The following is a 27,215-nucleotide window of genomic DNA, read 5'->3' as shown; positions in this document are numbered from 1 at the left end:
GTGTGGCTCCTACCAACTGTAGTATTAGAGAGGAATTGCCTCTTAAAAGCTTCTTAATTAATTAGTTCCTGTTCTAATCAGAGGGTCTTTGATTCTTCATTTCCTCACTTCTTTCTTTTTTTATAAATTGCAGTTGACAAAAAGAAAAGAAAAGAAAAAGAATGAGAGCAAACCAATGAGCAAAGTTTGCTTCCCTTGAGAGAACAGGAGCTAGGAAATTCAATGTTAAATGTACTTATGATTTGCTTAATGATTTTATTACATGTTCACTATCACTGAATACTATGCACAGCCTACACACACACACACACACACACACATCAAGCAGTCTAGAAATTTTCAAAATAAAATAAATCTATAATGCCATGTCCCTACTGAGCAGGAAGCAGAAGATCCAAGAAGGAAATTTCTAATTAAAAGGACATTAGGCCTGAAAAGCTTCAGTAACATTACATGTGCACACCAGACAGAGTGGCACTTCTGTTGCATTTTTAATTTTAAAAATCGATGCAAATCAGGTCTGAAAAAGGTGGATGGGGAACACAGAAAGCACTGGAATGCAATAGATTGGCAATCCATTTTCTGGATTCTCTATGACAAGTGAGTGATCAAAGGATTAAACTGCTAGTAGCCTATGGAACATTTAGGCTGCTTTAGTAAGGGAATTACAGAAGCTTGAGAGAAGTGTCATGCAGCACTGTGTTCTCCCATCTTGGGTGTCCAGATATTGCTGTATCCCATATCTCAACATCTCCAGCCGGCTTTGGATAATGGCAGTTGTAGTTCAACAACAGGTGGGGACCCAAGGTTGAACAGCACAGGTACATCATGCAGTTTGGCAAAAAGGGAAACAGAAGTGATCTTATGGCAGGTCAGACCATTTGCTCACCTGCCAGTAGTGCAGAATGATCTGCTTTCCTTAGCAGCAGATCTGCAGGGCCCTACCCAACTTCTGTTTACCCGACTCTAGTAAGTGGAGATGCCAAGGACTGAGCCTGGAACATAGACACAATCTGCAAATGGTCTAGAACTGACCACCTTCTGCAAGCAACAGTTCCAGCTGATCAGCCAGCTAGCAAGGGAGTGAGAGTCACCGAAAGTGTAAGGCAAAGAAAGGCAAAGAGGAAGTGCCTGAAGAACTGCTTTGCATGCAGAAGGTCCTAAGCTCAGTCCTTGGTTTCTCTTGGTAGGGCTGGGAAAGACTCACTATCTGAAACCTTTGCAGAGCCACATCCGGTCAGTGTGGACAATACTGAGCTTGTTGGGTCAATGGTCTGACTTTGTAGGAGGCCACTTGCTATGTTTCTATGTGCTTTTGTACTTACATGACCTACTTCTCCTTAAGGCTGAACACAAAGAGCCTTCTCTGATTAGCTGAGTGCACAGGCAGGTTGATATGGGAGGAAAGAAGGAAGGACAGTGCTATATGAAGAAACCTGCACTCCCATTATCCCTTTCCATCAGTCATGCTTGGCTTGGGCTGATGGGAGCTGACACCAAACAACATCTGGAAGGCCACAGGTTCCTCACCCATGATGTACAGAAATGGTTGGTGGTGTGGGACAGGCTTTGAGATTCTGTGGAACAGGGCGTTATTTCCTTTTCTCTTTCATGTCTTTCTGGGCCTTCCAAGATATTTCTGTACTGGTAGCTCTTCCATTTACCCTCAGTGATTCTTTGTGTTTTCTAGCAGCCCTGCCTCCACTGAGCCCTCATCCCATCCCCTGCAGTGGAACGAGTTGTGGAAAGGGATACGTATGCAGCATTACGCACAATCAGCCACAATGCATCCCAGAACCTCAGACCTGCAATACCATCCAATGCCAAGAGGGGACAGTGTGCAAGATAGTAGAGGGGCATGCCAGGTGTGTCCCTCACCCACCATCTTGTCATCACGTCCAGTGCCAAGAAGGGTCAATATGTGACCTAGCTGGTGGCTTCCCTAAATGTATCCCAGCACCTGCATCCTGTGAGAATACTCAGTGCAAGCCGGGAACAGTGTGCAGCCTCATCGATGGCTGGCCCCAGTGTGTGCCCCACCAGCCTTCCTGCCACAAAGTCCAATGTGAAGTTGGGACTGAGTGTGAGATTGTCCATGGTCAGCCTAAATGTGTCCCGGTAACAGCAACATGCGGTGTCCTTCTTTGTGACAAAGGGACCATGTGTGAGGTGATCGATGGCCACCCAACGTGTGTCCGATTGCCACCATCCTGCCTGCATACTGTCTGCGAGCAAGGGACTGTGTGTAATGTTGTGGATGGTTGGCCTAAGTGTGTCCCAGGGCCATCCTGTGCCAATTTAAATTGTGTGGCTGGCACTGAATGCAAGACTGTGAACAACTCACCCAGGTGTGTACCTGTCCTACTGTCCTGTGACAAAGTTCACTGTAAGCAGGGGACAGTATGTAAGATAGTTAATGAGATTCCTGTCTGCGCTCCCATTGCACCTTCCTGTGGCACGATTCACTGCAAAGAAGGGACAATCTGTGAGATCACCAATGGCATGCCCAAGTGTGTGTCCACCGTAATATCCTGTGACAAAATCCAGTGCACAGTGGGAAATGTCTGCGAAATGGTGAATGGGTGGCCCACCTGTGTGCCCCTGCCACAATCCTGTGAGAATACTGAATGCAAAATGGGAACAGTGTGTGATATTGTCAATGGCTGGCCGACGTGCATCCCAGATAAACCAACAGAGATCCAACCGTCCTGTGACAAAATCCATTGCAGTGGGGGGACAAGTTGTAAAATGGTTGATGGTTGGCCTCAGTGTGTGCCTATCGCACCCACCTGTGACAAACTTGGCTGCAAAGATGGGACTACTTGTGAAATTATAGATGGTTGGCCGATGTGTGTTCCAATCCCAGCCTCTTGTGACAAAATCCAGTGCAAAGAAGGAACGCTTTGTAAATTAGTTGATGACTGGCCCACCTGCATTCCCATTACAAACTCTTGTGAAAAATTCACCTGCAGTACAGGAACTGTGTGTGAGATATATGAAGGGCATCCAAGATGTATTTCCATCTCGCCTTCCTGTGACAAGTTTCACTGCAAAGAAGGGACAGTTTGTGAAATCAGTCGTGGTTGGCCCAAATGTGTTCCCCATTCCAACCCAGCCTCCTGTGAAAAAATCAGCTGCAGTGCAGGAACCAAGTGTGAGATATACGAAGGGCATCCAAGATGCATTTCCGTCTCGCCTTCCTGTGACAGGTTCCATTGCAAAGAAGGGACAGTTTGTCAAATCAGTAGTGGTTGGCCCAAATGTGTTCCCCGTCCCCCCTTGTCCCCTTGTGAAAAATTTACCTGCAGTGCAGGGACCAAGTGTGAGATATATGAAGGGCATCCAAGATGCATTTCCATCTCACCTTCATGTGACAAGTTCCATTGCAAAGAAGGGACAGTTTGTGAAATCAGTAGTGGTTGGCCCAAATGTGTTCCCCGTTCCAGCTTGTCCTCTTGTGAAAAAATCAGCTGCAGTGCAGGGACCAAGTGTGAGATATACGAAGGGCATCCAAGATGCATTTCCGTCTCGCCTTCCTGTGATAAGTTCCAATGCAAAGAAGGGACAGTTTGTGAAATCAGTAGTGGTTGGCCCAAATGTGTTCCCCGTTCCAGCTTGTCCTCTTGTGAAAAAATCAGCTGCAGTGCAGGGACCAAGTGTGAGATATATGAAGGGCATCCAAGATGCATTTCCGTCTCGCCTTCCTGTGACAAGTTCCATTGCAAAGAAGGGACAGTTTGTCAAATCAGTAGTGGTTGGCCCAAATGTGTTCCCCGTTCCAGCTTGTCCTCTTGTGAAAAAATCAGCTGCAGTGCAGGGACCAAGTGTGAGATATATGAAGGGCATCCAAGATGCATTTCCGTCTCGCCTTCCTGTGACAAGTTCCATTGCAAAGAAGGGACAGTTTGTCAAATCAGTAGTGGTTGGCCCAAATGTGTTCCCCGTCCCCCCTTGTCCCCTTGTGAAAAATTTACCTGCAGTGCAGGGACCAAGTGTGAGATATATGAAGGGCATCCAAGATGCATTTCCATCTCACCTTCATGTGACAACTTCCAATGTAAAGAAGGGACAGTTTGTGAAATCAGTAGTGGTTGGCCCAAATGTGTTCCCCGTTCCAGCTTGTCCTCTTGTGAAAAAATCAGCTGCAGTGCAGGGACCAAGTGTGAGATATACGAAGGGCATCCAAGATGCATTTCCGTCTCGCCTTCCTGTGACAAGTTCCAGTGCAAAGAAGGGACAATTTGTGAAATCAGTAGTGGTTGGCCCAAATGTGTTCCCCATATGAGCCCACCTGCCTGTGAAAAAACCAGCTGTCATGCAGGGACCAAGTGTGAGATATATGAAGGGTATCCAAGATGTATTTCCATCTCACCTTCATGTGACAAGTTCCAATGCAAAGAAGGGACAGTTTGTGAAATCAGTAGTGGTTGGCCCAAATGTGTTCCCCGTTCCAGCTTGTCCTCTTGTGAAAAAATCAGCTGCAGTGCAGGGACCAAGTGTGAGATATACGAAGGGCATCCAAGATGCATTTCCGTCTCGCCTTCCTGTGACAAGTTCCAGTGCAAAGAAGGGACAATTTGTGAAATCAGTAGTGGTTGGCCCAAATGTGTTCCCCATATGAGCCCACCTGCCTGTGAAAAAACCAGCTGTCATGCAGGGACCAAGTGTGAGATATATGAAGGGTATCCAAGATGTATTTCCATCTCACCTTCATGTGACAAGTTCCAGTGCAAAGAAGGGACAGTTTGTGAAATCAGTAGTGGTTGGCCCAAATGTGTTCCCCATTCCAGCTTGTCCTCTTGTGAAAAAATCAGCTGCAGTGCAGGGACCAAGTGTGAGATATATGAAGGGCATCCAAGATGTATTTCCATTTCTCCTTCCTGTGACAATTTTCATTGCAAAGAAGGGACAATTTGTGAAATCAGTCATGGTTGGCCCAAATGTGTTCCCCATATGAGCCCAGCTGCCTGTGAAAAAACCAGCTGTCATGCAGGGACTGTGTGTGAGGTATATGAAGGGCATCCAAGATGTATTTCCGTCTCACCTTCCTGTGACAAATTCCATTGTAAAGAAGGGACAGTATGTGAGATCAGTAGTGGTTGGCCCAAATGCGTTCCCCATTCCAGTTCACAATTTTGTGGAAATGTCAGCTGCAGTGCAGGGACTGTGTGCCAAATGGCTTATGGTTGGCCCAGATGCGTTACAATCCCACTCTCCTGTGCGCAATTTATCTGCAGTGCAGGGACTGTGTGTCAAATCGTTTCTGGTTGGCCCACATGTGTTCCCATCCCACCCTCCTGTGGAAATGTCAGCTGCAATGTTGGAACTGTATGTCAAAAGGTTTTTGGTGGGCCCCAATGTGTTCCCAGCCCACTTTCCTGTGCAAAATTCAGCTGCAGTGCAGGAACAGTGTGTCATATGGTTTCCGGTTGGCCCCAGTGTGTTCCGAGCCCTCCTTCCTGTGACCAGTTCCGTTGCCAATATGGGACAGTTTGTAAAATTGTGGATTACTGGCCCAGATGTGTTGCTCTCCCACCATCCTGCAACAGAGCACATTGTCAAAGAGGGACTGTTTGTGAGGTCATCAATGCCTTGCCAACTTGTGTACCCATTCTGTCTTCTTGTAACAAAACTGTCTGTGCACAGGGAATGATGTGCCAGATTGCACATGGCCGGCCAACATGTGTTCCAGCAGCAGCACCTTCTTGCGCTTCTGTACATTGTCAAGTAGGGACTGTGTGTCGGCTTGTTAATGGAATCCCCCAATGTGTGCACAACCCACCTTCCTGTGACAAATTCCGCTGCAGTGTGGGGACTGTCTGTCAGATTGTGAATGCTTGGCCCCAGTGCATTCCTCTGCCGAGCTCCTGTCAAAGTACCCAGTGCCAAAGGGGAACTGTATGTCAAGTTACAAATGGACGGCCCAAATGTATGCCAGTAGCAGCACAAGCATGCCGCACAGTTCACTGCAAGAGAGGGACAACCTGTAAAGTTGTGAATGGTGTACCCAAGTGTGTGTCTGTTTCGCCCGCTCAGTCCATCTGCTGGGCCTCTGGACAACCCCACTACCACACCTTTGACGGACGCAGCTACGATTTCCAAGGTACCTGCACTTACACCGTGGTTAAGACCTGCCAACCCACTTCCGTGCTACCTTTCTTCCATATCTACACCAAGAGCCAGAAGAACTCCCGGTTCTCTTTCGTCAGCCAGGTCACCATCTCTGTCTATGGCTCCAACATCACCATGGTCAAGTACGAATATGGCCTTGTCAGAGTAAGAGCCCATCTCTGTGTGGTTTTATTAAAAGTGACGAAGTGGTGCTGGCTTATGCCAGGGGTTGGGAACCTACAGTTGTTGCTGGACTTCAACTTCCACTCATCTCAGAAAGTTGGCCATGCTGGCTGGGGCTGATGGGAGCTGAAGTCCAATAACAACTGGAGGGCTACAACTTGTTTATTTATTTTATTTCTCTCTCATGCCTGTCCTTCACTATAGCATTCCAGGGTCGGTTACGAGAGAGAGAGAGAGAGAGAGAGAGAGAGAGAGAGAGAGAGAGGTTCAGCAGCCTCTGCAAGGCCAACAGTTTCCCACACCATTTTTCTTTTAATTGTTGCATTTGGAGGTGGTGGAGATTTTGTCTCCTATCTACATTTGTCAGAATCCACTTATCTGAAACCATCCTTCTTTACTGTGCTATTCTCACTGTTTTTCAGTAACAAACTCCCTGATTTTCCAAATTTGCATTTGTCATCTCTAGGTGCTTTCCCACAAAAGTACTTGACTATTCTAAGTATAAGGATCCGTAGGGATCAGGAAGAAATATGGCTCTGTTCGTATTTTAATGTGAGCCTACCAAGTTCACATTTTCTGAAATGATATGCATACTCAAGCAGCTCACTTTCAAAATTTGCAATTCTCTGAATTTTGCATTGTAGTTCTGCAACCGAGAAAAGGGCCGAAAATGTGGTATTAGGGGAAAGCAGGCATAAAAACACCAACAGCAGTGAAATGCATTGTTAGAAAAACCTGCTAGCAAAAATGTGCATATTTGGAGAAATGCATACTGAAATGTTGACAACTTTGTGAGAACATTATTTTTAAAATAAACGAATTGCAAAGTGAAGCAGAAATGCAGCAAAGTGAACTTAAGCCTAGAAAAACTGACAGATTCATGCGGACCTACTCCTTTCTCGGTGTTGTTGTTTTTAAGTAAATATGTTCTGACTGAGCCACAGAAACATAAGAAGCTGCCTTTTGAAAAGTCAGATTATTTTTCCACCTTGCCTAGTATTGCCTGCTTTGACTGGCAGCAAGTCTCCAGCTACAAAGTCTTCTTGATCCTTTTTGGAACCTGGAGATATGCAATAGACTGTCTTTTAAAATCAGAGAGCTTGTTTTACGTCACCTGGAAGTCATGTGATCACAAATGATTCTACTTTATTAGTCAGAATCACAGCTAAAGTTGCTTCTTTAAATAGAAACTTTCTGAAAGAGAAGTTTGACCTCACTGGAAATGTTGGCATTTTGTTTCATCACAGTCTTTGCAAACCTGGGTTCCTCCAGATATTGTTGGGACTCCAACACCCATCATCACTTGCCATTAGCCACATTGGCTGGGGCGGATGGGAATTGGAGTCCCCCCCAAAAAACAGGAGGGCATCGGGTTAGGGAATGCTGCTGTGTCACTTCAATACAATTAATTCGCAGAGTATGTGTATATAATCTTAACTTCAAAAAAATGATTTTTCTTTATCTGCCTTTGCCACTTCCAGGTCAACCAAGTACGCTCCCGCCTGCCCATAAGCATGCATGATGGGAAGCTTTCCTTATACCACAGAGGAGGCCAACTGGTTGTTGAAACATCATTTGGTCTGAAAGTTTACTATGACTGGAACTATTACCTAGTGGTGAAGGTCACGCCAGCCTTTCGGAGCCATATCTGCGGCCTCTGTGGCAACTACAATGGGGACCCCAGTGATGACTTTATGACATCTTTGGGAGGCTTTGCCACCGATCCTGTGGAGTTTGGCAGGAGCTGGAAGGTGGAAGATGGTGATAGTCAATGCAGTCATGGCTGCCATGGCAAATGCTGGCGCTGTTCTCCGGAGCTGGCGACCAGATACAGAGCAGATACTTTTTGCGGCCTGCTTACTAAGCACAGAGGTGGCCTGTTCAGACATTGCCATGCCTTGATTGACCCCAAGCCCTATTTGAACGACTGTGTGATTGATTTGTGTGCCTTTGAGGGCTACAAGCAGATATTATGCCGAGCACTGAAGACTTACGCTGACGCCTGCCAAAGAGAAGGGGCAGTGATATCTGCCTGGAGAAAACATGCCGGCTGCCGTGAGTACTGCAGAGCATTCATGGAGACAGGGATCAAGCGACTGATGCAATTATGGGTATCTAGATGAGGGTCCTGGGACGCAGGTGGCACTGTGGGTTAAACCACAGAGCCTAGGGCTTGCTGATCAGAAGGTCAGCGGTTCAAATTTCCACGACAGGGTGAGCTCCCATTGCTCAGTCCCAGCTCCTGCCCACCTAGGAGTTCGAAAGCATGTCAAAGTGCAAGTAGATAAATAGGTACCACTCCGGCGGGAAGGTAAACAACATTTCTGTGTGCTGCTCTGGTTTGCCAGAAGCAGCTTTGTCATGCTGGCCACATGACCCGGAAGCTGTACTCCAGCTCCCTTGGCCATTAATGTGAGATGAGCGCCGCAACCCCTGAGTTGGACACAACTGGACCTAATGGTCAGGGGTCCCTTTACCTTTACCTAGATGAGGGTCCTATTGTAGTATTTATTATTTATGTGTGAAATTCATATCCTGCTCTTCTTCCCAAAGGAGTCTAGGGGAGCAAACACACAAAAGATAAAGTCATTAAAACATCTAAAATATATAAGAACGTTTCTAACACAGACTGAGAATGATGCAGACTGGGAATGATCTCTGCTTAAAAGGCTTGTGCAAAGAGTGAGGTGTTCACTAGGGACCAAAAGACAACAGAGGTGGTGCCTGTTTAATATTTAATAGGAGGGAGTTCCCAAGGGTAGGTCTATGATGCTAAAGAACTAATTACTATATTGGACAGAATGGTCCTCCTGATAAGATGATGTGTGCAGGAAGCCCTCTCCTGCAGAGTGCTGTGATCAGTTGGGTATATAAGGGATGAGTTGATCTAAGTAAGCTAGTCCTTGAACTTAGCCCAGTATTAGTTGGCTGCCCGTGCAAGTCTTTCAGCTGTGTCATAACATGGTGGTAATATCCTGCCCAAGTGAGCAATTGAACTGCCACAGTTTGCACTTGCTGAAGCTTCCAGACCAACCTCAAATTCAGCCCTGCATAGACCCATTGCAGTAATGCAACCTGTGGTTCCAGAAGGGAATGTGTTTCATAACTGAAATACTGAAATACTATGCACATATATGGTCATATATTAAGTAAGTGTGTTCAGGAATACACTATCATAAAATAAAATAAAAAGATTTGACCCTGCTATTTAGCTAAAAGGCTCTTCCACAGTTCAGTAGTCCTGAACCACCTTGTGGGGGGAAATGGCTGTTTTATTTTGATAGATAAGCTTACAGCAAGGATGGGGAACATATGGCCCTCCAGATGTTCTTGAACTACAGTTCCTGTGATCCCTAGCCATTGGCCTTGCCAGCTGATAGGAGAACCCTGGTTTAGAACCTCAATATATTAGATGAAATGTTGCTATCAAGCAAAGATAGGGCTTTATGTAAGAACAGTGGCTTTACTCACCTCTGCTTTCCTTTCTACAGCCATGTCTTGCCCTGACTATAGCCAATACATGCCCTGTGGCTCAGCATGTCCTGCCACCTGCACCAACCCTGATGCTCCAAAGCAGTGTCACCTGCCCTGTGTAGAGACCTGTCAGTGCAAGGCTGGCTATGTGCTGGATAGTGGCAAGTGCATTCCCAAAAACCGGTGTGGCTGCGCCTACCATGGTCGGCTCTATGCACCCAACGAGCAGTTCTGGGGTGACCAGCAGTGCCATCAGCGTTGCTTGTGCAGAGCTCAAGATAAAAAAGTAATCTGCCAGGAGTCCCGTTGCAGGGAGATGGAAGGGTGCCATGTGGTCAATGGCATGAGAAAGTGCTACCCCACCTTCTATGGGACCTGCTCTGCTGTGGGACAGTTGCATTACGTCACCTTTGATGGGTTGCGTTATGACTTCTACGGGACCTGTGTTTATCGCCTGGTTGAAATCTGCCACAAGAGAGCAAACCTGACCCAGTTTCAAGTCCTGGTTCGGCATGAAAGGCAGGGAGGCAAGGATTATTCTGCCACCAAAGCCATTGAGATCAAGGTCTATGGTTTTACAGTCACAGTCAGCCATAGTAAAGTCTTGGTGAGTGCACTTCTTCTGCCCTTCTGCCAGAACTCATGCAGTTTCTTGGATTTATCAATTACTTCTTATTTCTGAGGTTGATTATTCAGTATGAAAGCAGCAAACAACCCAAACAGGGTGATTTATTCACAATTATGTATTGAAGTGGAGCTCTTAAAGTTCTTCTGTCTCCATAGTATCTTCTCCTAGGGCTAGGCACAGCTCGCCATTTTCATTTATGTATTTGCTTCTTTGTTCCCTTTCTTTTATATCCATACTTTCTTCCGTAATAGAATCCAAGGTAGCATACATGAACAAAGCTATCAATGGTTATTAGTCATGATGACTATGTTCTACCTCCACTGTTAAAGACAGAATGCCTCTGAATACCAGTTGCTTGTAACTGCAAGTGGGGAGAGTAGCCCTGTTGCACTCATATCCTGCCTGTAGGCTTCCCAGGGGCACCTGGGAACTAGGATAATGAAGCAGAAGGACCATTGGCCTCATCCAACAGGGCTGTTCTTGTGTTCTTTAATTCCCAAATATCTAGACTTGCAAGCTGAATACCTAGAGGTGGTCCAACTATGTGTTCATTTATTTGCTGTGGTGGTTAGGACTGATGAGTGTTATAGCCCAAAACATCTGGAGGACATCTAGCACATTACTGTCTACTTAGACTGACAGTGGCCCTGAGACAGTGATTGGCAGGCAGAGTCTTTCCCATCACCTACTGCTACCTGGTCCATTTGAGTGAAGGCAAGACCTTTTCCCTGAAAAGCATGTGCTGTCCCACATCTGCTTTATACAACGTCTCTAAATTCTTTTCTCTCTTTCCCTCTCCCTGCCCCTTTTCCAGCTGAATGGATTGTTGGTCCACCTGCCCTACAACATTGAATACAACAAAGTTGCCCTCTACCGCCACGGCTTTGATATTGTGATCACGACTGATTTTGGTTTAACTGTGGCATTTGATGGGACTAACAATATCCGTCTTACAGTGCCAGGAGCCTACAGGGGTGACGTGTGTGGCTTGTGTGGCAATTTCAATGGGCGGGCAGATGATGACATGACTCTGCAACACAGCCAAGTTCTGACAACTAACCCAGAGGACTTTGGCCGAAGCTGGAAAGTCCGGGACATCCCAGGGTGCATTGAGAAGAAGAAGCAGGACTGTGCAGACCTTGTGAACATTGAACACACACAGAAGACGAGCAAGGAGTGTGGCCTCCTGCTGGACATGCGCGGCCCTTTCAGGGAGTGCCACAGCAAGGTGCCACCTCAATCATATTTCAAAGACTGTGTCTTTGACTTTTGCTCCAACAAGTCCAATAAAAATGCCGTCTGTCACATCATCTCCTCCTATGCCGCAGCTTGCCAAGCATATGGCACCAGGGTCTATGAGTGGAGATCTGCCAGTTTCTGTAGTAAGTTCATGGGCAATAACCTTACAGAAAGTGAACCCCAGTTCCTACCAAGGAATGATGAGTACATAAACTCCCAGGCCAATTTTCAAAATTATTTTATTTGATGGAGAAAGTGGATAGAAAGTTTTTCCCTTTCTCAGTACTTAGAGCTTGAGGTCATCCACACTGATTGGCAGGTGATTCAGGACAAATAAGAGGAAGAGCCTATGTTCACAATGTATGGAACTTGTTGCTACAGATTGTGGTGGTTGCCACTTGCATAGACACAATGGGGATTAGACAACTATCTGTGGGATGAAAAGTGGTATATAAATACATTGTAATATATTATGTTCATCATCAATGATAGCTATAGTCATGATAGCTATAGGCAGCCTCCAGGTTTCAGAGGTCATATAAATCTGGGTAGCAATTGCTGGAGAGCCTGATGGGAAAACCAATTTCTTCATCCTCTCCTTGTGGACTTCTCAGAAGAATCTGGTTGGAAAAATAGGATGTTGAATTGGATGGACTTTTTGACCTGATCTAGCTTATGCACTTATTCCTAAAGTCAGGATCAGGAGGTCTCCCTGCTAGAAACAAACTTAAGAGCTGGAAATGTCTGAAATTATTATCTCTTCTTACACTTACATTTTTGGTTGGGGGGATTAGGAGAAGATGCCAGACTGAGTGGGGTTCAACCAGGTCAATAATGTCTTCCTGTCTCTCTCCAGCTCCTAAATGCATTGCAAACAGCCACTATAAAGTCTGCACCAGCAATTGCCCAGTGACATGTCTCAGCCTCTTTAACCCAGTAGTGTGCACTACTAGGTGCCACGAGGGATGCGAATGCAATGAAGGTTATGTTCTGAGTGGCGACCAGTGTGTTCCCATCTCCCAGTGTGGCTGTGTCCACCAGAGCTTCTACTACAAGGCGGGTGACTCTTTCTATCTCAACGGATTCTGCAAGGAGCGATGTGTATGCCAAGTAGGTGGCATCATGGACTGCCACCGTTCCTCCTGCGGTCCTAATGAGGAGTGTCGTGTGGTGGAAGGTGTCCAGAAGTGCCACTCACTTGCCCCCAAGAGGAGTGGGTCTTGTCATGTGGCTGGTGACCCACACTATCTCACCTTTGATGGCACCATATTTGACCTCCAGAGCAACTGCACCTACACCCTGGCTAGGAGCTGCACACACAAGACCTCCCTTCAGCCCTTCTCTGTCAACGTGGAGAATGAGAGGCGGTCCAGGGGCAAGGTCTCTGTGACAAAGGTCGTGTCAGTCACAGCTTATCAAAACACCATCTCCATCTTGCGGGAAAAGAGAGGCATTGTCCTGGTAAGCCTTTGTGAAACAGAGAGCAATGGAACATGGTTGCTTGCTGGAAAGAAATGAGGGGTTGAATGAATAGGGTGAATGGTTACAGCAATGAGGTTGTGTAACAATATAGCTATGGGTAATGATGAAGTCAGGGGATGGGCTGTAGCTCAGTGCAGAGCATCTGCCTTGTATGAAAAAAGTTCCAGGTTCAATCCCCAACATCTGGGGCTGGCAGAAACCCCTGAGTAACCCTCGAAGTTTGCTGCCAGTCAGTGTAGACAATATTGCAATATTGAGCTAGATCGGGGGTCTGCAACCTGCGGCTCCGGAGCCGCATGCGGCTCTTTTACACCTTTGCCACGGCTCCGGGGCGGATACGCCTGTCCACTTTTCCAGCTGGCCAGTGGCAGCGGCCGCCCTCCAGCTGGCCGGCGGCCCGCCCCCCAGAGGCTGAGGGCGCTGCTGCTGTGCTGCTCTGCTCATGCGTTGTGCCTTGTTTCTGCCAGCGCAGGCGCAGCAGCAGACAGCAGCAGTTTCCCTCCGGAGGTGTGGCTGCTGGTGTGGAGCTGCTGCTGGCTGCTGCGTCGAGGCTACGACGAGGTAGGCAGCTGCGGGCTGGGCCAGGGGCGGCGGATGGTGGGCGAGGGCGAGGGGGGAAGCCCTCTTTTTAAAAATGGTTGAGGAAGCAGCGCCTGTTTCCCTGCCGCTGCCTCCTTCACTCCTGGTTCCGCTCACAGCCTCAGACCGCGCTCTTGCGGGCGCACGTCTCTCTCTGCCCTGGAGCAAGGCTGGGACTCACCCTTGCCCGGGACCCGCGTCTCAGGAGCCAATGGGTGCACGTGTCGCGAGGGGGCTTGGAGGCGCCTAGGAGCCTGAGCACGCACAGCAGGGACGTGGCTGCTTAAAAAGGCTGCATGGAGAAAAAGGCAGTTGTGCGTTCTTCCGCAGCAGCGCCGAGCGGAGCCGCCGGCGGACCTCACCAGGCAAGGTTAGTCGCGTCGCCCCCGCCTTCCAGGGCGCAAAGCTGGGCTGGCTGGGCAGAAACCGCCGTCGAGCTCTCTGCCTGCCGCGGGCGGGGGGCTTTTTCAACCCCCCCAACGAGTCCCTTGGGGTAGGGGACTGGGACTGGGGAGGGGGAGTCCTCTGCCGCTGCTTCCTCAGGTGTGTTGCTTAGGCTGCCGGGCGGAGCACGGGAGCGCAAGTTGGCCGCCTGCGCCACGCCCTCCAGCTGTGGCCTCTCCAAAGTGGCCTCTCCAAACGTGCGGCGCAAAGAGCGGTGCCTTGGCTTTGCCCCGGTTTGGTTGGGCAGCCTGTGGCTGGAGGAGATCGGGGGGATTCCTCCTCGGCGGCTGAAAGAGGGGCTTGTTCTCCCGCGCTTTCTTTTCTCCCAGTTCTAGGTCACTCGACCCACAATAGCACTTCTTTAGTCTCCTTGCCGCACGCGCTCTGGCAACTTTTCAGGCTCCGGCTTGCATAAAAACTGGGAAAGCTTTCTCTCGCTTCCTTCCCCCCTCCCCCTCTCATTTCCTTCCCCCCTCCCCCTCCGATGGTGCTCTCCAACCACCTACCTGCTGGTCACGAGTTTCGCCCCCCCACTCCTTGGAAGGGTTTCATTAGTGGAGCTGAGCTTGTCCCCTGCTGAGGTAAATGACTTATTGCTCTGCTTCGACCGGGGGGTGGGGTGGGTGGGCTGGTAAAGAAAACCAAACCTGCGTAACTTATGCAGAGGCAGAATTTACTAGGTGGGGGAGAAGCCCCTGTCGTGACTTCCAGGCGTTTGGAAGCACGGACAGCCCACCAAAAAGAAAACTTGTGAAAATGCTTCCTTCACGAGGACAAGGAGTAATAAGGGTGGAGATGAGCCGAAAGTCCAAAGGAAATGAATTCTTGAAGTGGGAGGATGTACTACGGGAGGCAGAATAAAGGGCTGGTTCTCACAGAGACATGGGTAGGAAAATGACGCCCCAAAAGGTTGCAGTTTTTCCTCTGTCCTGAGTGTGTGTTAGGGGAGCCTTGACAAAGCACCTGTTGGCGTGGAAGAGAGGAGTCCTAACTTGGATCTGTGTTCATGTGCAAAATCTATCGCCATTGTCATTAAGGGGGCAGGGAACTCCCCTAAAAAGCTTTGAACACTACGAACTACTACAGCCACCTGTATGCAAGTCAGCACAAACATCACAGGCTTCTCTGGTGCAATTCTGTGCTTTATTTAGCAAGAGAGGAGGTTGGAAGAGGTGAGCATAGCCTCTGGTCTGGAATATTAAGGGTAAAAGACACTAGCATTATTGTAAAAGCCAGCAGTCTTCAATTAGACATGGGACAAACATTTAACACAAGAGTGCAGTTGAGGACTCATTTTTTAAAAAAACAACAACAAATCAAATATTTGTATGCTGTTGCAACCCACCTTGGATCAGGCTGTGACCTGGTAGTGGTCCCCAGGGTGGATAAAAATGAATGATTTTTTTTTTAAAAAAAATCATTTTTTTTAAATCAGATTTTTTTTATTTAAATCGGATTTTTTTAAATTTAAATCGGATTTTTTAAAATAAAATGCAGCGTTATATTTGTTTTAAATGTCGCAATGTTTTTGCGGCTCCCAGTTTCTTTTTTTTCCTTCGGAAATGGGTCCAAGTGGCTCTTTTTGTCTTAAAGGTTGCAGACCCCTGAGCTAGATGAACCAATGGTCTGATTCAATATAAAACAGCTTCCTATGTTCCTATGTTCGAGTAGAACTGATGTGTGGCTGGTGGGTGACAATCAATATACATATAAGCAAGGCTACATCTAGGTTTGGGGGAGGCCTTGGGAAAGTCTCTATAGGTGGGCCCTCTACTTCATTAGTGAGTCCCTGTAGCCAAAGCTGGCAGCAGCAGCAGCAGCGCTACAATTAGTCTATGGGCGGCTTGGCAACACCTTTTTTAATTTTGTGCTTTGACCACAGAGTATATCCTTGACATTACAGGAAATCTAAAATGGTGGCTCCAAGCCATCCAGCACAAGGTGTCCAGGGCAGATGTCAGTACAATGATGGGCCCTGCTTGCAATCTGGAGAGAGTAGTGCTCAGGGATGTTATGTGCTAATGCTAGGTTTGCACATACGCATAAGGAACATACGTAGAAAACAGACCAATAAAAAAGGGCAAAAGGTGAAACTACATCAGAGGAGTGGTCATTGTCTTAAACTGCCTGCCTGCCTGATTCTCCCTAACTTTCCACTGCCACAGGTCAATGGCGCGACCACCTACTTACCTTTCCGGTTGGTGAGTGATGGTATGTGGGCGTACTACCATGGTGACAACATTGTGATTCGGACAGACTTTGGCTTATTCGTCTCTTTTGACCAGCTCTACCATCTTGTTGTCAGAGTACCTGAATCCTATCAGGGCCAGACCTGTGGCCTATGTGGTAATTATAATGGCAGATCCAATGATGACCTCTTCCTGCCCACTGGCCACCCAGCCTCAAGCGTCCAAGTCTTTGCAGCTGCTTGGAGAGTGGACGTCCCCACGGCTGTCTGCGTAGATGATTGTGTCGCTCCAGTATGTGGTGCATGCAGAGAGAGCCGGAAGGCCAGCTATGTACACAGCAGTCAATGTGGCATACTTCAAGCCCCATATGGGCCTTTCAGTGCCTGCTTTTCCACCATCAACCCTGCGGACTTCTACAACAATTGTGTGCATGACCTCTGCAAAGCAAGAGGGAACACTGTTATCCTCTGCCGGGCTATCCATGCCTACGTCACTGCCTGTCAAGCTGCAGGTGTCCAGATCAAGCCTTGGAGGACAGCAGCATTCTGCCGTAAGTCCTCCTACAGAACTAGCTTTCTAAGGCCACGGGCACCCCACTTTCACAACCTCTGGCAGCATCCCTCTTGATATGTGCACACTAGTATCTATTAACAATCTCAACTATACATCCAAGAACAGGTGTCACCAACTTGTCTGCTCATAGTCCGGGCTTGGTGATGGAAGGGGCAGCATGTAACATCCCAATTTGTACTTTGCAAAACAATGGTAATTTTATAAATGCAGTGCTGCAACCCAGTGTTCAAAAGTGCATATACTATAATAAAGTGTGCATAAAAGTTCATATACTGGGGGGAATAATTCACAAAGATGCTTTATATTAGGGGAAATTGCTTTGCAAAAATGTGTGTGTTAGGCAAAACTGCACACAAAATTGTGTATATTGGCGCGTGGGGGTGGGGGAGAATCAAATTGAAATGTTGTTGAGTTTTCCCAATGATTTTAAAAAATAAAAAAGCAAACTGATGTGGAAAGGTGGATTTTAAGATTGGAAAAACAAGGAACTGGGAATAAACAAAACTGTGAGATTTACCAATCCCTATTCTCTATCCTCTCTCCCCCCCCCCCAAAATGTTGTCGGGTGTGAGGCAGCTGAATCCAGTTTTGGGGAAATGATCTCACAGTTCAAATTTGTACCCTTGATTGGCCAAGGTTGGCACTTGGGATGGTGATTTCTTATCCATGGTGCATGGTACTTATCCATGGTACTGAGCTAAATGAAACAATGGTCTGAACTTACTAAGTATCCCAGTTCCCTATGTTCCTAATCCATACTCATCTCCCTCTTTCAGATAGTAACCTTATTTCCCCCAATCTTTCTTGCAGCTATGAAGTGCCCAGTCAACAGTCACTACGATATCTGTGTCAGAGCTTGCCCCAGAGGTTGCAGAGAAGCAGTCGGCATCACCAAGTGCTCTAGCAACTGTGCCGAAGGCTGCCAGTGCAAAAAGGGTTACTTTATGGCTGGGTATCATTGTGTGCCTATTAGTCAATGCCGGTGCTTTCACCAGGGCACATGGTTTAAGGCAAGTGACAAGCACTTTCTGAAAGAACAAGAACATGTTATCCCAATACACAAGCTGGCTACACTGGAATGCTTGAATTTTGTTGTGTGTGTGTGTGTGTGTGTGTGTGTGTGTGAGAGAGAGAGAGAGAGAGAGAGAGAGAGAGAGAGAGAGAGAGAGAGAGAGAGAGAACTTTAACATGCACACTTACAAACAGAGGCATAACCACAGCTGCACACTCACAGATTGTTCTTGTTAAGAATTCTTCTGCACTAAGGAGAAATAACACCTGAAGAAGGGTTTCGGCAATTTTTGCTCCAACAGGAAGCAGAAGGCTAGCTGGGAAGTTTATGGAGGAATGGGAAGAAATAATGTTGTAGAGGCAGAAATGGGAGTGGTGTAGGTTCCAGAAGCACATGCCCTTGAAGTTTGTTAGGCAGAGCTTTCAGTGTGGTGGTATTCATGCTTTGGAATATGCTCCAACTGGAAATCAGGAGGCACCAACTTTTTTTTTTCTCTCTCACTGAAGTGATGAAAGAAAAGGCTATTTTTTCTGTGTCAAACTCTCACACACAAATTTGCAGTTGGGTCAGCAAAACTGTGATGATAACATATGGAAGATACCACGTAAACTCACCATACCTTATAAGATTTCAAATATGGCAAAATGCAAGAGTCACCTGTTTTCAACGCAGCTCCTAACTGTGTTTTTATTGGCAGGTTGGAGTGAAGGTGATCACAGCCAACTGCAGGGAGCAGTGTATCTGCCATCGTCAAGGTCGGGTCGTATGCACACCGCTACCATGTGCAGCTGGACAAACCTGTGTCCTGAGTAATGCCAAGTGGACCTGTGTCCGGCAAGAGGGCCATTGCACCATTTCCCAGGGGCACATCTTCACAACTTACGACGGGGTCTCTGGAAAGGTTCCCCCTGTAGGGTCCTATGAGATTTCTGCGCTTATTAACGCCAAGTCTACATCTTGGTTCCGGGTGGTGATTCAGCTGCAGAAGTGTCCCACATGCCCCACACCCCTTGTGGTCACTGTCACAATCTATTTCCACAAACTTATTGTGTTGGTGAAGCAGGACAGCTCAGTCACGGTAAGAAGTAAAGAATGGAAGTTGACTGAACTCATATTCTATCAGCCTTTATACCTTTCAGTATCCACTTCTTATTTCCACATAAGCTTCCTTCCCAATCAACACCCCACCATCTCACCTCCCACTCTTCCCACTAACTTGTCATTCTTTTTATCTATCTGCCCTGGAATGCTGTAACTAATGAGCATTAAATTAGTGTATACAGTTGTAATAGACACTCTATAAGGGTGGGCTTAATTCTCTTTGGCCAGCCTTCCATAGGATTCATGCCAGAAGTGGGCAGGGCCAAAGCCTATAGCGGGAAAAACAATAACTGACAATGGGTGGAGCCACTCTACACTTTCACACATGCATGCACCATACTCACCCACATAAATACACACATCACACATTCAGCACTCACCACACAGTCAGTTGGCAATAGAGATGCAGGTTGGATGAGACTAGTCTGATATAGGAAAGCTTTATATTAAATCTCTGGAGAGGTGAATGCATTGACAAATGTAGAGCATAGAGTTGCAGGGGCACAGAGATCAGAGAAAGAAACAAAGATGCTAAGAATTGCCACTGAATCAGCAAATTTAAGGGTAGTCTTGCTCAAACAAAATGTCCAGAGATTTAGAAGACTATCAGTGGTTTTCTTAGGGGCTAGTGACATAATTCTGTGTGTGTGTGTGTGTGTGTGTGTGAGAGAGAGAGAGAGAGAGAGAGAGAGAGAGAGAGAGAGAGAGAGAGAGAGAGAGAGAATAGGTGCACTTCTGAGTCATAGGCAATGGCGTGGTTGAAACTCAAGTTGAATTCGAAGGTCCTCTCAAGAGAAACTTCTACACAATTTCAAAGGAAAATGAAAGGAATTTTGATAAGAGTATCGAAATATATGGGCATGTGTGTATTCATATACATTTCTGGAAAGGTTCCCTAGTAAATGTGCTAGACATATGATACAGAAAATGGAGCGGGGTGGTAGTCTAAGGCTATGAGCTTTAGAAGTTTTGTGACAAATGCTTGAAATTGATGAGGCTTGTGGGAGCCAATGCAGAGGCTTAAGGGGTAGGTCATGATCATATCATGGGGAATAACAGTGAGTTTAGCAGAAGCTATATCTTTCCAGCAACCACACATTTTCTAAAGTTATATTGTTGTTCACCTTGTTTTGTCTTTATCATCTGTAGCAGTTCTAAATGACCAGTTGGTTTGCATGTTATAGGTTAATGGGCACCCAGTGCATCTTCCAGTCCAGCCCTCAAAGGAAGTATCGATAAGCCTGGCTCAGGACCTGGTGACAGTGGCACACGGATCAGGCGTGCGAGTACTCTATAGCACCAGAGGAGACCTGACAGTGGCCATCAGTGGTGAACTGGCCAACAAAGTATTCGGAGCCTGTGGAAACTTCAATGGGAATGGTGCAGATGACTTGCGGTTACCCAACGGTAGAGTAGCACACACCATTACAGAGGTCATTAGCCACTGGCGAGTCACAACAGCAATGCAAAATGGTATGTAAGGACAGAAACCTTATCAATTTCCCCCCAATGCCTGCATTATTATTATTATTATTATTATTATTATTATTATTATTGTCAAATTGTCGCTCATACTTGAGAGTGTTAAGGTAAACCTATTTCCCTTTCTCTATTTATGATTTCTCATCTTCTTTCCTCCTCTTTTCTTTCTTCCATTATTTCATCTTTGCTTCCTTTTAACTCTTTTCTTGCTTTCTTCACATCCTTCCTTTCTTCCCCCTCTCCACAATACTTTTTTCCCTAGAAGCAGGACTCAGGCTAAACAAGGACTTCCATGGCATTGCTTGAGAACCAGCAGACTTTTCCACCCTGGTGCTCTCCAAGTGGTCTGGACTACAGCCTGCCCATTGGTCATCCTGGCTGGGGCTGCCTAGAGTTGTTGTACAAAGAATCTGGAGGGCACCAGATTAGGGAAGAATGATATACAAAGTGCTTCTTCACCATCGTAGCTCTGTTGTGGAAAGAATGTTCTGCATGCAGGAGCGGGGAAAGGGGAAAACTACTCTGACCCATGCGTAGAAATAGGGTTGCCATACATCCAGAATTTCCCAGACATACCCAGAAAACTGCATTTGTCAGCAGTGTCCAGGCAGAAATCAACTAAATGTTCAGGAAATTCCAGACGTATGGCAGCCCGTGTTCGCAGTGCTGATTTCCCCTGATTTCCCCTTAAAATAGCTCAAAAACGGCAATTTTATGACACAAGCCTCGACAGATTTATTCATCCTTAGCAGTGGCTCTTTAGGGTCTCCTGTTAAGAACAATGTCTATATACAGTTTGGAATTGCCCACCATGGGCATGTCCAAGTATGGGTATACTCCCGCAAGGGATTTGGAATACTGTTGTTTGATATACAAGGCACTGAATGCTTTATTATTCCCTTATATTTTTAGCTCGTTTTAAAATCCACTCCTACTGAAACCTAGAATCGAGATCACTTTTGGATGCCAACCCCTCTGAGGCAATATCTGGACCGGTATTGTGACAGAAACAGCTTCTCCCTGACTGAATCCTAGGGATAGGACAGGCAGCTGGTCTCCCAAGTACAATGGAACATCTCTTGCTTTTAAATAAATGTACTTCCCTGCAGCAAAGCAGATTGGGTTCACCAGCTCAGTAATGCTGAGATTCAGCCCCACAGAGATTGTACATAAGTTCGGTCACTAGCTAGGCTCTGCTTCCTTGAATTTGCATTGTTTGATGTTTTCAGTTTGTTTCACTAGCTCATTCACATTTGTCTCAAAGTGTCACATAGCATACCTAGAGGGGTCGCTCTGCCAAACAGTACAACACATTCTGATCTGATGTGTGATAGCTGTTCCCAAGGTACACAGCAAATTCATTCTTGGTTCAAGGCTGCAGCTGTCTTTGGGGCATGGCAACGGGCATTTCACAGTAATGTCTTGACCCAGACCAAGTTGAATCTAACAGACAAATCAATAAAAATGCTTTTGGTAAAGGCCTTGCATCTGTGTGAGTCCATCTTGACAGCTTCTTGGCAATTTAATGATTTTACACAGCTGCCTGGGCTACAGTGCTGGCCAAAGGAGCACTGAGAGTACCACCAGGCCTGGATGATTGTAGCTGGCATTTGGGAGAGTGCTAGGCCTTCCACAAAGACGTAGTCCATCAGCAACTGCCCAGGTTTTCCTGGTTTGGAGTGTGTGTGTAACAAGTAGGTTTGCTAGACAAGAACTGGTAGTCATGTTTGGAAAAGTATTTAGTGAGAGGGAGCAAATAACCCCAATTCATTGTTTCTGTAAACTGTTTTGGAAATAGAAAAGCAATAGAAACAAATTTGTTAAATAAGCAAATAAATCGCCTCATAAGAAGACTCCCACAGAACAGGGGTAAAGCAAGAGGCAAAAATTGACCATATTTTGGTGGTGTTGTTCCTCATGGCCAGTATGTAAAACATGACAACCATTCAAATGGTTGATGATTGCTAATACTGCCTCCAACTCTTTGGTTGTGCCCTTTCACAATTTTCCCATCTCACCTACAGGTAGATGTAGCTCAGACCTGTAGGCTGCAGACCAGCCTTTGTCAACCTGGTGACCTCCAAATGTTTTGTAGTACAACTCCCATCACAAAGTGACCACTCTGGATCCTGAGTGAGACTCTGTCAGAATATAACACCTCTGCTCAGAGATCTGCACTGTTGCCAATTTGTTACTGGGCCAAGTTCAAGATTACTAGTTGTATGTAAAACCTTTAATGGCTTGAAAATAGTTTATTTGCAAGATCACCTTACCCCATATATGCCCATTTGACCACTGGAACTTGCACTGTTACAGATGCCACATATTACTCACCCCATGCTTATCCAAAATTGACCTTTTAGTGTGGCAAGGACTACAGTTATTCTCTGCCTATTGAAAACAGGCAGGCCCCTTCACAAGCCTATCCAGACAAATATATGTTGACATGTTTTAATCTTTTTTACTATATATTTTAATTATCTTTAACTGTTTTTGTTGTTTTCAAATGGTTTTATTGATAATTTCAATATTTCTTGTAAACTGCTTAGAGGTTCTACTACAATCAAGTGGTATATAAACTTTGTTAAATAAAAATAAATTTTCTTAGGGTTTTGTTTCTTTGGGTTTTGTGCGGCATTACATGCTTCCAAACAATATGTTCATACAAACTGAAATGAGCGGGACATTATCTCTTCTGTGCCCACAACACACCCGTTCATGTGGCTCCACAGCAAACGAAACTAGATGGACTCAGGTACAGGAAAAGATGGAGGCCCTCTGGTCACAGTACATTTTTATTGTCAGCTGTGGCAGGGGGAAAACTGGGGACAAGATAAGAAAGGAATATTGCTAATGCTGGTGAGTTCAGTCAGAGTAAAAAGACAAAGCTGCCTCAGAGCTCCAGGCAGCAGAGCCTAGGAACTGTTTCATGACAGACAGCTTGCATCTGATACACAAGATGGAGGCTATTGCTCTCCAACTTCTCAGAAGCAAATGCGACACATGTTTTGAATAAGAAGACTCCATACAATTAGCACTGCTAGGCAACATACACAAGAGGTTCCAAGGATGCAATATATCATCGCAATATATCATCGCAAGCATGAAGTAATAGTTGAGGTTCTTCTTTTGTGTAGCTTTTTGTTGTTTTTATTTACTTCAGAAATTTTACCTCAGAGCAGGGATGGCCCTACAATTAGGCGGAGCTAACCAGGGAGGGCAGCAGCAATAACCACCTTTCCTGAATCCCCAATAATTCCCCTCAGTGTCCCCATGGTATCTCATAATCTGGCCTGCTGCCTCAGGGGCAGGGAGGAATGCTATCCTGCCACCAGTGCTGAAGTTAAGATTCAACTGCCAGTCTGGAACTTGAAATGGGTAAGGGGGGTGGTGGGATGCCATCTTGCCCTTTGTACCAGAAAGCAAACTACCTTCAACCATTGCAGGTGCATTTCAGCTAATACGTGCAGTATGTGAACTGAACTATTCATGGCACAATCTACTGCCCTGTTCTGGAAAACTCATCTCATTCCTCAGTTAGTTTGACTGCTAGTCAACCTGAGGAGATTGTCATGGGGCTGTTCAACAGCAGTGTCCTGACTGAAACATTCTCCTCAGAGAGGCTGGCCTGGTTCCATTTTCCAAACGCTTTTAATTTATTATTGCCTGTGCCTTAAAACTCTTTGTGTTGGTTTCGGGGACCAGCTACTTCAATCTATTCACATGTTTGCCATTTTATTTTATGGTACAGTTGACTGTGTTTATAAGGCCTCCTGATAACGCAATGTTTAAATAAAAACATAAATTGAAGCACCTCTTTAATCTAGCTTTTGACACAAGAGTTGTGTGCTTTCAGGACTCGCCTTATTCCTGCGATGGTAATCTGTTTTAACTGTTTTTAATTCTGAATTTTAAATTATTGGGGCCCACTGGCAAACGGTGGGTAATACATTAATTAATTAATAGCAACCTGAGGAGTATTTTTCTAACTTTCAATGAGGGGATCAAAATACAGAAAGCTATGCCTAGCCTTCTTTCACAACTTTCCCAGGAATGGTGCTGAGGGAAAGCTCCCCCCATGTACCCATCCCTTTTCTAAAAGTTGAGTCATTGTTACATATTTAGAATCAAGAGAGATTAAGACAAAATTAAGCCAGATGACTTTATTAGGAATAATCTGTTCTCTCTCACATACCTTTAATTAAAAGATCTGAAGAAATAGATTTACTGAACAAAGTCATTCTAACAAGATTTTGCCAAGGATTACCCAAATTCTAGGATTAAATTCATCATTTCACCATTCACCCAAACACGAGTTTCCCCTTAGTACAGTTCAATAGCTTCAGTCTGGAACTTTCAGTTTACCAAATGAATCTTCTTTCACTCCACACTGAAAAGGGAAAATAGAAAGTGAAAGAAAGTAGCAGTTAGAACATAAAATGGACTGAACCAGTGGTGCAGTTAGGCAATTTTGGACTCAATGGTCTTATGGAACAGCTCTTTTTTAGTTCCAGTTACAGGTAGGTCTGCCATAGTCAAAACAAAATAAAAAATAAAAAAATTCCTTCCAGTAGTACCTTAGAGACCAACTAAGTTTGTTGTTGGTATGAGCTTTCGTGTGCATGCACACTTCTTCAGATACCTCTTTTTTAGGTCCCTCAAAATGTCACCTTTTCTGTTTGGGATCCCTCCAGTTCACCATAGTGAGTGGAGCTATAGACTTCCACTCCCAAGTCCACCCCTCGACTCTGTGCTGTGGCTCTGCAGCCCAGCACCAAAAAAAAAAAAAACCCTTAAAAAAAGGAAAGGAAAGCAGCCGCTTGCTCCCTCGGCCGGTGGCTGCTTCCCTTTCCCTTTGCTTTTGTTTTGGTTTTTCCTAAGGGCTTTTTTCAGCCCTGGGCAGAGCCGCATAGTCAAGGGGTGGGCCAGCGAGGAGGGGCATCACGCCCAGCCGCAAGCGTGATGCCTCGCTTGCCCGCCCCTCGACTCTGCGGCGCGGCTCCCGGGGCCGAAAAAAGCCCTTAGGAAAAAAAGGAAAGGAAAGCAGGCGCCGGCAGCCGGCCAAGCAAGCAAGCCAGCCACCGCCGCACGCCGAGCGATGCTTTCGGCTCAGCTTTGGAGGTGCCGATCACAGGGGCGGGGCCCCGCCCCGAGTGTCACACACACCCCCGGTGGTACCCGGGGTGTACCACCCCCTATGCCCCGGAGCTCCTAGTGTAATAATTGCTGAGTTTGCTCCCATTCAAGGCAGCAGGGAAAGCCCTGTGCTCCCTTGATGTTCTTTCTTTCTTTCTTTCTTTCTTTCTTTCTTTCTTTCTTTCTTTCTTTCTTTCTGGCCAGGGATTCTGAGCACTGCCATGTGCCTGAATCTACCTACTTTTTAATTTCCAAAACACACGTGATTATAGTGTTTCTCTGCCGCATCATGAGAACATAGGAAGCTGCCTTATTCCGAGTCAGACGATTGGTCCATCTAGCTCAATTGTATGTACCATGAGTGGCAGCAGGAGTTCAGATAGGAGTTTTCCCCAGTCCTGCGTGAAGGCACCAGGAATTGAACATGAAACCTTCTGCATGCAAATTAGATGCTCTACCACTGAGTTACTTCCCTTGTCCAAATCAAAAAGCTGGCTAGGCCGAACTGCTCCTGTCAGAGAGGTCTGCTAGAGGAACTTGGCCCAGGCCCACCACAAGCCTTATTGCCTAAAACCTTGTTTTGCACATTGATGAATAATTGGAACATGTTGCACAGTAAATAATTTGCAAGGTATATATTGGGCGACACACACAAAAGAAGTTGATTCAAGTGCTCGAGAAATCCAACCATGGCACAATTTGATAAGATACTAATTAAGAAGTCATATCACAGTGGTTCTTCACAGTGGTTTATTTTCCCTTTTCTAAGTCATTTTATGGTTATTTAAGGAGAATTTTTGGACACCCTTCAAAATCATCCAATTTAATTTTTTCTGCTGTTCTTGGTAATGAATGTTGTATTTTAACTTTGTTATTGTATATCTGTTTCTTCTTGTTAACTGCCTTGTGGGGGCTTGTTAGGGATGAATGTTGGATGTGTGTGTGTGTGTGTGTGTGTACTGACAGAAAAGCACGGAACATTTATGAAAGAAGCCCATATGGCTTGCCTCACCTGGTGCGCTCTTCATTTCATACAGGTTTTCCCATTCATGTCAATAGAAGGGGCAATACTACCTACCCATGAGAACAGAGAAGAGTTGCTTCCACTGAAATGAATGGGTAAACCATTCCAGTTGGGAACTCCACATATATATTTGAACCCCATCACTTGCAAGGGACTGTAGAATTCCAGGGCATTTCTGAAGATCCAATTGGCTGGATCTCATCCAGTTTTAATAAAATAGTCTGTCAGACCAGATTCCAATTTTTCATCACTCTAATTTTGTTAGATTTGTGGTTTTGTGGTTTAGATAGCAATCCAACACATTCCTTAATCCACTGGAGGGCCTGCTACTGCCTTCCCCACCAGCGGAGCTGAGTAGAAAGCTGCCGAGCCTTGGTGATGGAAGCAAAAAATCTGGATTGCTGTGTTACAGCCAAGCTTTTGAATTGGATCATCTTGGTGGTGGTGGTGGTGAAGTGTGTGTGAGAGAAAGGGGGGAGGGAGAGAGAGGGGGGAGAGAGGGAGAGATTTGGAACCTCTTATGGGACACCAAATCACCAACGTGCTTTTGCAATTGTC

The 27,215-nt window shown here is 46.0% G+C and overlaps 1 protein-coding gene across 1 annotated transcript; it reads left to right on the top strand.

The window, feature by feature from the left end:
* The first annotated feature begins 593 nt into the window (after nucleotides 1-593).
* On the top strand, nucleotides 594-21,540 carry LOC117051983 (IgGFc-binding protein-like). The gene is made up of 14 exons (XM_033158710.1): nucleotides 594-600; nucleotides 1,691-3,100; nucleotides 3,188-5,108; nucleotides 5,277-5,368; nucleotides 5,492-6,276; nucleotides 7,776-8,349; nucleotides 9,786-10,375; nucleotides 11,211-11,778; nucleotides 12,492-13,096; nucleotides 16,306-16,879; nucleotides 17,713-17,912; nucleotides 18,612-18,992; nucleotides 20,200-20,488; nucleotides 21,410-21,540. The coding sequence occupies exons 1-14, from the start codon at nucleotides 594-596 to the stop codon at nucleotides 21,433-21,435; spliced, it is 8,022 nt and encodes a 2,673-aa protein (XP_033014601.1). The 3' UTR covers nucleotides 21,436-21,540.
* Nucleotides 21,541-27,215: the final 5,675 nt, after the last annotated feature.

This window comes from Lacerta agilis, chromosome 8 (genome assembly GCF_009819535.1).
Source record: "Lacerta agilis isolate rLacAgi1 chromosome 8, rLacAgi1.pri, whole genome shotgun sequence".
NCBI classification, from domain to species: domain Eukaryota; kingdom Metazoa; phylum Chordata; class Lepidosauria; order Squamata; family Lacertidae; genus Lacerta; species Lacerta agilis.
The sequence above is the reverse complement of the archived record's forward strand: the minus strand, read 5'-3'. Positions and strand labels throughout refer to the sequence as shown.